Here is an 11,806-nt window from a genome sequence, read left to right as displayed (position 1 = left end):
CACTTCCCTATTTTTAAGAAAAAAGAACGTTTTATGTTTTTCAAATTCGTGTTTTGAATAAATACCATTCCATTGCATATCTATAACAACATAGTTCAGATTGTACAGTTGTATGACATACATTCCATCTTCTCTGAACCCTAAACGCCCATCCGATAGCGTGTAATAATAACAATAATGTAAAAATATATGATACTAATGTATTCAAAATATTTGTTACTCTCTTGTAGTAAAATATAGCTTTAAGTAATGGTAAAAGGTTATAAGCATGTTCCTTCGAAACAAATTGTTTTGATGCGACGCATATAAACTGCCTGCTAATATGTATAGCATTTAAATTGTGTCAAACCGATAACTAGAAATAATTAAAGGTTATTTGACATTGTTCTGTACAATACGGATATATATTTGGACGAGTACAGCTTGTAAAGTCATATTGGAAGATCTGCTAGGCGAGGTCAATATGACTTTCTTAGTTCTGTATGTTAAATGACGAAAAGGTGAAGGTCTCTTACAAAAAGGTAATTTAACATTTTCTGTACAATACAGAATATTTTTGGGATATTATTAGATATAGAATAAAATGGTCATTTAAAATTGTTCTGTACAATACAGTCAGTGGTTGTTGGTTCTTGTTTAATAACGAAGTCGTTTATTTCTGAGTCTGACAATTTTAGTATTTATTTACTAATACTTCCGTGTTTACGATCGCTTCCGTGTTTACAAACGACAATATTGATCATATAGTAACAGAAGCTTTATCGTAGAGCTCTATCTAGAGCGCCTGTTGATTCGGATTTTCATTCGGAACCATTTCACGAGTTTCGGTCTTTTTCATAGGTTTAACATGGGAGGACCTGTGAATCATACAATACGGAAAAAATATGGGATTATTGTACGCGCGTGTGTCCCAATACAGAAATATATTCACGTGGTTCAAAAAAGCGTCTTCGATTAGACGTATATATTAGGTATAGAATAATGTGCAATAATAAAGCATAATTAAAAGAACCAAAAGTCAATATTGTTGAACTATGACATGTAAAAATTGCTTTCCAAGTCGCAACATACCAAATTCAACTCAAGCAATGGTGAATACACTTTTGCAAAATAATTTAGAATTAAAAGATGTAACTCAATGAAGCACATATATAACAAGAAAAACGTTTGCTGTTTTTTTCATCCGTTTTCAAAGACGGCTGAAACAAATGTCTACAAATAAATGTAAGATGAAAAAGACAATCAGAAATAAACTTCTCTTAACCTTAATAAGATGTGCCAAGATGGTAAAAGTATTCGTGGTGAATAATTAGCTATTAAATAATTAAAATGAAACCAATATCAATATTGCTATTACACTAAATCAACAATATAATTTTATATCATCCATGTTTCATTGCTCAAGGAAATCATGTATGTGTCCTAGCTTTGATATGTTATACTGTGTTACGCAATAATCTTATCGTATCGTTTCGGATGACAATATATGGACTTCTGTGAATGATACACTTTTCAATGCGTTTCATAGATTGTATTGTTATTGTATATATTCTCTGCCCTTTTTCCTGTGTAAAGCGGGACTTAGCACTTATGGAATAAAAGTTGAAAGTTGAAAGAAACTTTCCCACTGAAATGAAGTTATAAACTGTGTCTTTAGGTGTGCATGGAGAGATAATTAACTTCGGATTTTAGTAATATTGGGTAGGTTTTGTATTTTGTTTTCAATGGATGTATTTATATTGTTGGCAACATGTTAGTATTCCTCAGTCTGAGTTTTGTGAAAGACGACTTATTGCCATTTGTATGTCTGTTATTGTTTTTATTTAAATCAGTATGCAATGGACATCAGAAAATAAACCATCCAGTTATGTTATATCTAAGTTACTTATGATAGGTATTAACCCTCCACCTTAAATTAATTGTCCCTTGTACACATATCTATCGTGTTTCCAAAGGTATTTGCTTAGTTGTGGAATATGGCGAAAAAAACACAATTTCTGAAATGCCATTACAAATAAATAAGGGGTTTTACACAAATTTAACAATTTACAACAGCTTTTTTGTGTCAAGCATCTTTCTAGTAGCGTATTTCGGAAATATTGTTTAAGTTAGTCATAAATGTTAACAATAGATATCGATCTAGTGACCAGTGGCTTTATAAATCTGTTTTGTCTGATTGTCGAATATTAAAATGCAAAATACTTAGTGATTAAAACGGATAACAATGCAAGTGAAGGAAAGTCAGTTTCTTGTTGTTGCAATTGATGTTCAGTGCATACCAATGATCGTTCTGTAAATTTAAATGTTGTTAAAAGCTATTAAAAATATGATATAATTACGCAGGTAAATTATTAACCGGGTGTCTACAGACCACGTCCTTATGTTCCTATTTTTATTGAACAGGTGTTGGTTAGGACTTACAACAATAGTTGTCACTATAGCTAGATGTTGACACTTGAGCTGTGACTTTTTGGACAGGTCCGCTGTAAAATGCCTAGAAAAGAGTAAGAATAAGTGTGTCAATTAGTTTTACCTTTACAGACTAACCTACCTTATGGGATATATCTACTTTTCAAAGTGCATATAGGACAATTGAATCATATTTTTAGTTCTAAACGTTAACCCTTGTTCCTACTAAACGCGTTTAAAGGGAACAACCAAGTGCCGATTTCGTTTCTACGCGCTACCAGTTTTTTGGAATCTGGCCTCTGTTCTTGAAAATGTTAGCTCTTGAAACGATAGGACACTTAGTTGCCGCGCCTTTTTGAAGTGCGCATGCTCAGCGAATGCCACAATTTATCGCACAATTTTACCGTAATGTATGCTTCAATTTCACGAAAACGTTTGATTTCTCTGATATCGTCATTATGTTTATATATGAATGAAACCTACAAAGCACAAACTCTACGAAGCAGATTTGAATGGCAATACGAATTGTCTCATATGAAGGCAGTTTTTATCCTTGCGATAACTATACACTTTTTACTTCCCTTGTATGAAAAAGCCCTGTAAAATGGAGGCCTACGCGACACAACTTTTAGACACCGTCAATTACAGTCCATCACACAAGATATGGTAGCGAGTATGAATTTACACGAGCTTTAAATTCTGCAAACGTGCACGTATGTCAGAGCAGCGGGATTAAATGGATTGAATTCCCAAAAGAAAAGCAGTGACATTCAATTGTAATAATTTTGAGGATTTAGTGTTGATGTCTATTGATGGTATCACACAAATTTACTTTGTTTTTAATAGTTTTTATTAAATCGTTTCATTATCAGACTTCTATGCAGCTTAAAATACAAAGGTAACTTACGTTATGTGTACAATGTTTTACTATAACAATGAATTCTTATCATCACGTTTAATTATTATGTACTGTCAAAACTGTGTTTGTAAATATCCATGCTCATGTATGAATATCCCTTTACCATGTGCATCTCCAGAAACGAGGAAAATCAAGTTATAAACATTTATAAATATATGTTCAGTGCATCTACTGCTGTTATATCCAATACAATATACTTTGTATACTGTATTCTATCACATTTCGGAGGTGTGGTTTATTCTTTGTTCAATCTATAAAAGCAGGGATTTTGACTTTCATTTTTTCATTGTTTCTATTAGGTATTTCTAAGTCGTGTGATAGTGATTTGTCCCAACTTATTTCGAACAAACTATTTATAATATTTCTCTTTTTATTCGTGTAACGTCACAAGGGTGAGTTTATGTCAGTAGGACAAAAGTCAATATCGAGGATACCTTGGCCATAAAAGCTGTTACCGATGGATATTGGGAATTGTTGTACGCACATATGTTATGATCAATAGATAACCCCTATGGATTTTGATGTACGTTCGTCAAAGATAAAAGTCGTGGTGATCTTTAATTGAAAAAACGTCTTCTACTTAATTAATCAAACACTTCAATCTTAATATGCTTATTGACACTGACTAACAAATGATCCCTTTTTCTTTAATTGCAAGGTCGACATTCAAGGTCGAAGTGACCTTTACTCGATGAATGGTTATCCGCTAATGTCCAGAACTTATGATCGTTCAGTATTATAATATATTATTCATGAAAATATTAATGACCCCTTTATATTTTCAAATCAGATGTTCAAAGGAAAAGATCAAGATAGTAATAACATTTTTAAATATAATTGGTATTTTATTAGGTCTGACAATAACGGGCACCCCGACAGGCAACGTAAATGTAGCCATGTACTACTTGTAATGGAATCTGTCAAAACATGTTTTATTTTCAGCTTACCGATTATAGCCATGGTTCACGCAGGAGGCAGATGCTTTTTTTTCCGTCGACGGGTCGTCCTTAGAACGGTTGTCGTGCTGTGCTTACTTGTATTTATAGCATTACCATATGTCGTAAAAGACAAACGCAAAAAGGCAGACTCTACTCAGGTTGTGGATTATAACGACACATTTCAGTTTAGGCCATTAAGTAACGGCAGAATAGAACCTTTCGGCGTTGACAAAAATGACTTCAAACGATTCCCTTATATTATGGGCGAGGCTGAACGAATGCTTGGAACACTCAAAGACTTGGACAAAGCGAATTTTCTCAAAGAGCTGTTAAACAGTTCGGATGTGTCTGGTAAACAATACTCGGGTAGAATTATCCGAAAATTTTCCTCACATAAAATCAAATTCCGCTTTAAAAGGGTGAAAGCTCATAAAACATCGGATAATGCTGATGATACCGGAAGTGAATTTATGCATAAAAGCTGTAAAATGTGGGCGGTGCTTACAACGATATTTGAGCCCCCGTCGGAAGCTGTACGACGGTTCAAGTACATGAGGAACTGGTGTGTGGTTATAGTTGGCGATGCTGGGTTACCAAAAAAATACCTTCTCCCCTCCTCTGTGCCTAATCAGACAATCGTTTTCTTAAGCAAGGAGGATCAAAACAGGATACATTCTGATTTTATTGACGGTTTGCCATGGAAAAGTTTTGGCAGAAAGAATGTGGGATTTTTGTATGCGATTGCGCATGGGGCAAAGATAATATGGGACTGTGATGATGATAACATGTTTAAGTTCTGGATGGAAGGAGCTTCTCCGGATGACAATTTATGGATAGAAACGTATACAAACATTGAAGAAACTCTTAAGCCTTTTACTTTGGTTGACGTAAAAGAAAAGTACAAAAATGACTTAGCCAATTTCTTTAACCCGTATCCATATCTAGGAGCGCCAAATCCAAGTTGTTGGCCGAGAGGTTATCCATTGACTTTGATCAGATCATCTGAGGGAATGGATCATTTAATATTTAAAAATGTCAGTAATGTCAAATCAGCTGCTAAAAACGTTGGCGTTCTCCAGGCTTTGGCCGATCACGAACCTGACGTGGATGCTTTGTATCGTCTTATTCATGGTACAACGTTCAATTTTAAACGACCAAAGTCAGAAAATGACAAAAAGTCAGCCGTGCTCTTGTCACCAGGAGTTTATTCCCCACTAAATGCCCAAGCGACGTTACATTTTGACTCAGCTTTCATTGCAATGTACCTTCCTACCACTGTTCACGGTCGTGTTTCAGATATATTGCGAAGCTACATTGCACAGGCCGTTCTTTCTTTAAAAGACATACTGGTCGGGTTCATGCCACGACCTCTTGTTGACCAGGACCGTAACGTCCATTCTCACCTTGCAGACCTTCAGTCAGAAACACCTTTGTACACAAGAGTTGAGGTTTTCGTATCATTTCTAGATCACTGGAGAAAAGACAAGATAGGCAAAGGCGAACATAAGTCACGCTCATTGGAAGATCTTTATGAGGACTTGTATATTGGAATCTACGAACGCGGCTTTATAGAGATTGATGATGTATTTGCTATTCAGCGGTGGATTTTGGCTCTTTTCGGTGCTGGGTTTACGACGAGATCTATTGACACACTTGCTGATTCGGCTTCTGATTGGATTATAAGTGAGAGCAAGTCAAACTTTAACGTTGGATTATCGGTTTTTCACCAACCAAAATCTTTTCCCAAGAATTGTGAAGTGGTTGAAAAGAAGCATACCGAAATGACATTTTGGACCTCCGATTTGCACGACGGTTGCAGAATAGACTATCCGACCATTCTCTCGTCACTTGGACAGCGTTTTGTGGTTGCCGGCTACAAGTATAGAAAAACGCCATACCCTAAAGTCTTTAACATTTCAAACATTATAGTTCCACAATCAATTCCTAAAGAAATAGAAGATTACAGGATAGGGACTCAGGTTACGCAGGATTTAATTAACAAAGTTATGCAGTTTTATACAAATGATGAATTGTTTCAGAGTGTTGATGCATTTTTTTGTGGATTTTATTCGTCAATGTGCCAGTTGTGGATGCCACTCAACAACACTAAGTCGATACTATTTATCACAGCTCATCGATACAACCTTGGAAGGTGCACTGTAGAATCATGGAATAAGTTAACAAATCAGTTGATAGATCTTGAATTAAGAAACGTTCAAAGTCTAACAGGAGCAAAACACATAATTGGCGGTGCTAGTAGATATGATTATGAATATCTGAAATACTATACTGGTCTTGGTGATGCAATAAAATTGATAAGCAGCTTTGGTGGCATGTATACAAAAGGTGGTGAATTTAAACCTTCAGAGGCTGAAATTCTTGTCGCTGGCTATGACAAATCGATGTTCGGAAAAGTGAAGTCTTTTAAACTTATTGACATTCATGAAAAATATAAACACTACACATCGAATGATTTACTTAGACATAAAGCAATAATCTATGTTCCTTATTCTGTGATGTCATATAAATTAACAGACTTTTATTCCATAAATATTCCATTATTTATGCCAAGTGCAAAATTCTTAAGAAGTCGAGGCGGTCTTGGAGCAGATAGAACGAGCACCACACCTCCTTATTGCAATATGGACACAGATTTACATTTGAAAGTGAGCAAGCACCCTACATCGCACCATTCATACAATCCTAATGCTGAATTCAATGATGACGCTGAAGCAGAAATGTACTGGTTACAGTTCAGTGACTTTTTTGACTGGCCACATATTCTGTATTTTGACAGTATTGAAGATCTAGATACAAAACTGAACACAGTCGACTTTCGAACTGTGAGCAATTTGATGAGAACGGAAAATGATATAAGAAAGCATTTAGTTCTAAGTCAATGGTGCTCAATTATTTCTAGCATTAGACATTAACTTAAAAATATACAAAATACCCTTTGTTGTTTAACACAAAATTGCCTTTCATAACAAACCGTTTCATGATTTAAAGTAGAATGTACTCGAGTATAATTTGATGCTTATTTTGTGTTGATTATTTAAGTGATATGAGATAAAAATTAGTGTATTAAATTAAAACATGTATCAACCTATTTTTTGCGCCTTTAATGTAAACGGGCTTGTTATTGAATCGTGTTATTGGCAGTAATGATAAGGTTTGATACCTTGTGACTATATATAATTGTGATATAATTTAAATGATTTTAATGGATGATTAGAAAAATGGTTGAAAACTTTCAAATTGTTATTTGCATAACATCCAGAAGGCCATGGCCCTCATTGACAAATATCATATTCAGTATTCAAAGATTAACGCATTTACAACAAAAAAATATTACCATTCTGATAAACATAATTAATTGTCAGTACATAAATAGAAAAAAACATCAAGCAATAAAGCAATAAAGCAAAATACTATACTGAATGGCGATTTGATAAATAGATATATAGATAGGTATTCTGTTATTCCTTCATATTGAAGATAATTAAAACATGCAATCGAAATGAAATCAAATAACTTGATATAATGAACACAAGTGAGCAAAAGTAAGTACAAGTGAAATAACAAATAACGTACATATAACCAATAAATACAATATATTTATGTATACATATAAAATAACACTCCTTAAAAATGTAATACACATGAATTAACTTTCAGATTGCATTAATGTCGGCACTTGTTCCATAAACAAGTAGATTAAAAATATATTAATAATTAAAATAGCAAACTAGGATGATATGAATACACGAGTAAAATGCAAAGTGGTACTATAATTTAACCAGTTGAACATCAGCTTATCACGAAAGCGAAATTGATGAACTGACATATGGTAACATGATTTCTTAATTACATTTTGTAAAGCAACTTTTACTTCAATTATAGGTAGATTATTGATCTGATAACGTTAATAAAACATTTTCTATCTGAAACAATTATTGCACGTAAATACAAAATACATCACACGGTTCATTACATATATAGTATAATATATATATATGAAAAACTACTGAAACAAGAGCAGTAGCCAAAAGTTTAAATATAAACCCGTTAAATGGCACAGGGTAAACGCCAAAAACACAGAACAACAGCACAACACTCCAAAAACAACACAGTGCATATATACTACATGTATATACAAAAACTAGGTGTGTTTATTAAGGATTGTTAGGTACCGGCTTTGAACTGCCATTAAAATGTAAATTTAGTTGGGTTTAAAATAGTTTATGTGAACAACCTCACTCTTATCTTTTAAAACTTTAAATATTTCAATATGCTATTACCCGAATCAAATTCTTCTTTGTTTTGCCATACTAATATAAATGACGAAAACATATGTTACATATCCATTTTCAGTTTTAAACTGAATCAGATATGCGTGTTATTATCTTTTAAAATTAGAATTTTCAGGTTAAGAGTTTAATCTAATTAAAAAGTCGTTTAAAGGTCTTCATTTTTAGATGAAACGTATTGTATAACTTTTGCATATTTGGTCTTCTTCTTTAATATAATGGAATATATTTACCTCATATATCAGAAAAAAGATTACATTCCAAAACAAAATAGTATTTGTCTACTAAGACTTGGCATATGTTACAAAATATCTGATTAATAGGTATAGGGTTAGGTATTGCCCATCTTCCACTTTCGACTTTAAGTCTATGTGCAGATGCACGTTTCCTAGATATAAGCTAAAACGAAACTTTTAAATAATACATGAAATTAAATAAGGTTGAAGTCTTAAACTTGCTATGTTCTTGTAAAACAATGCTCTACTAGATTCGTCTAATCTTCCGTTCCAATTTCGAGTAAAATAACCATTTAATCCCTGTTAAACATAACGAAGAAATATTTTATCATTACCTACATCCTGGAAAAACCATACACTATAAAATTGTAGTGTACTTAACTAGTTTCGTATCAATGAACACCAACTTGTCTTATTTAGGTATCTTTCACAATCATTCAACAATGTAAGGTATATTTTCTTATTGAACTTTTTATCATTTGCACGTATCAACTTAACCCAATATGTTATAATACTATGATATCTTATTGTCCGATAATTGAAATGTCCAAATTCACCATATATGAAATCATTCTGTGTACTCCTTTTAACTCCTGATAATATTTTACAAAATTACATATGCACTCACTCTATGGCTTTTCTTTTAACAAAGCCCAATACGTAACAGCCATTATTCAAAAGTGGCGTTATAGGTTTATGAAACAAATCTAACTTATGTCCTACAGTAATATCAGTAAATTTATACAAATATTTGTTCATTTTGAAAATTGCCTTTAATGTTTGATCTGCCATTTTACTTTGGGCATTTTAAAAAGATCCACTTGGAAAAAAACTTTCCTAAATAATTTACTCTTTACCAATCTGAATTCCATGTCCGTTATAATAAAAATATATATTAGCCGGAAGTCTTCTTGGTGTTAAACACTCAACAACGATAATAGTCAGCACATTGTATTGGGCCCTTACAACATTCAAAAACAGTAATATTACATACAGTATGCATGCAGTTATCATGTTACAAATTAACAAATTTAAAAAAAAAAATGTTTAGGTATTTAGAATTGCAGTACCTGTATATTGTTGCATGGTTATCGACGTCTATATAATGCATATGTTTAATATATCTGAGTTTGAAACAGTTTTACATTCGAAAGCAAAATTGGTAAAAGCATATCAGCAGATACTATGTACTTAAAAGTGCCTTTTTAATGATTGTGATCATTATAAAAATTTACATAGTACTCGTATGATTTTATTTTTATTTTTTATGTATTTCATATCCGAAATAAGATATTATTTTACCTTTTGAAATCAAAATGAGCATAATAAAGCAACAGATGTTTATCAGCAATAGATAAACAGCTTAAGCTTAATAGTATAGCTTGTAAATACCAATACAAGTTCATATATTTGACTATGCTCATTAAGGTATCTGACTAAGAGTAATAAATTCTAAAAAAAAGAGCCAAAAGGAGACATCAAATATACATTACAATATAGTCCTAGCAAAGCAGTAGATAGTTGATTTGTAATTTATATTTGTAATGTGTTTGAGGATAAACTTTCAACAATTGGAATTATTTCTTGCCAAAAGTTTTGCGCGTGCTTAAATTCCCAGAAGAGATGAGTTAAATTTTCTTGTTTATTGTTTCAGATTTGACATAAACCGTCCGAATAATTCATTTTAACTGTTTTGCTTTTAATGACGCTTTTGAATTATATAGACAACTCCAAATTTTGGTCCACGGAAGGGAAATATTTTTTAAACATTTTCCCGTTTTTGTTCACTTCCTAACTTTGAAGTTTTATTTTGAAACAGATGGTTTTTCGGCTGAGTTTGATTGTATTTGTATGTTTGTAGTATGTTTAGCTTTATCGGCCTGCAAGCATTTTGTAACCGCCGTTTTAATTGTAGTCCATTCTGATATCCAGTTTCGTTTGTTGTATTTTTATTTCAAGTATAAATCTTTATCATCAATAAACTTTTCATGTTCAGTACACCAGATATGTTCGAGATTATTAATTTACTCTTTGTGAAGGATGAGAAAAACAACGGATTATTGCGAAAGGTTATTAAATGATTTCCGAACAGCCGTGTATAAATGTTTGGGCCATTATTTGTCAATAAGTGGACATAATCACACCAGTCTTTAATAGCCTTTATATATAAGGACTTATTTCCGAGTGACAATCTCAAGTTTTTTAGTGACGAGCATTTACATTTAAAATAGGTTTCTTTGCATATTTCATCTTCTGAGTACAGATAAAATTTGCCTATTGTTTTCAAGTTCTGTGGTTCAGATTGTAATAATCTGTTAATAGATTTAATGCCTTGGAAATTACAGTTATACTTTGCATGTTCAAGTCCCCTTGATCGCGTTGTTATTGACAAGTAGTTTAGTTTATTAAGGGCTGTTTATGTTTTCATGTGAAATCCGAAATTTTATCGATCATTTTTTAGAACTTAGGTGTACCCTGTATTTCAATTGCATAAAGAAGCTGAGATAAAACAAAAGTTTTTACTATTAATACTTACCCTTGCCACGTTAAGTTGCGTGATTTCCAAATGTAAATACAATATTTTATTTTAGCGATGAAATTATTACGTGGTTAATATTATATCCATGGTGAATTCCAAGGGATTTAACGTTATTTTTTCCACGATATGTCCTTAAACTTCGGTGAGTTGTTTTTGAATATACCTAAAAGCAGACCGGTTGTTTCGGATTTATTAAGTTTGGAACCGGAGGCCTTTTCATAGTCGGATAAATTGAGAAATATATGCTGAAGAGATTTTTCATTTCTGCAATATGTTCAGTATCATCTACAAATTGGCTAATTCGCGCTTCTTTGGTATCCGTATTGCGGGAGGAAAGCTTTAAACCCTCAAAATCGTTATCCTGGCGGATTGCAGTTGCCACGGCTTCCGCATGGAGGATATAGATCAGGGGACCGATCGGGCGACCCTGCTAAATAAACGAGACAGACCAAAAA

The 11,806-nt window shown here is 32.9% G+C and overlaps 1 protein-coding gene across 2 annotated transcripts; it reads left to right on the top strand.

Annotated features, from left to right (window-relative positions):
• Nucleotides 1–1,500: 1,500 nt before the first annotated feature.
• LOC128242697 (uncharacterized) lies at nt 1,501–10,979 on the top strand. Of its 2 annotated transcripts, none has more exons than XM_052959951.1 (2): nt 1,501–1,701; nt 4,271–10,979. In XM_052959951.1, the coding sequence occupies exon 2, from the start codon at nt 4,287–4,289 to the stop codon at nt 7,197–7,199; it is 2,913 nt and encodes a 970-aa protein (XP_052815911.1). In that variant the 5' UTR covers nt 1,501–1,701; nt 4,271–4,286; the 3' UTR covers nt 7,200–10,979. The 2 variants fall into 2 exon arrangements, with proteins under 2 accessions (XP_052815911.1, XP_052815910.1); XM_052959950.1 differs by lacking the exon at nt 1,501–1,701 and adding an exon at nt 3,255–3,307.
• The last annotated feature ends 827 nt before the right edge of the window (nt 10,980–11,806 follow it).

Source organism: Mya arenaria, chromosome 8 (genome assembly GCF_026914265.1).
Source record: "Mya arenaria isolate MELC-2E11 chromosome 8, ASM2691426v1".
Taxonomy (NCBI): Eukaryota; Metazoa; Mollusca; class Bivalvia; order Myida; family Myidae; genus Mya; species Mya arenaria.
Note: the sequence above shows the minus strand (reverse complement) of the source record. Positions and strands in the feature narration are given on the sequence as shown.

Excerpts from the sequence above, each read along its gene's own strand:
- LOC128242697 (XM_052959950.1), top strand. The coding sequence starts at position 3,288 with ATGCAGCTTAAAATACAAAG. Across the intron at positions 3,308-4,270 it reads ATGCAGCTTAAAATACAAAG|CTTACCGATTATAGCCATGG; the intron begins GTAACTTACGTT and ends TTTTATTTTCAG.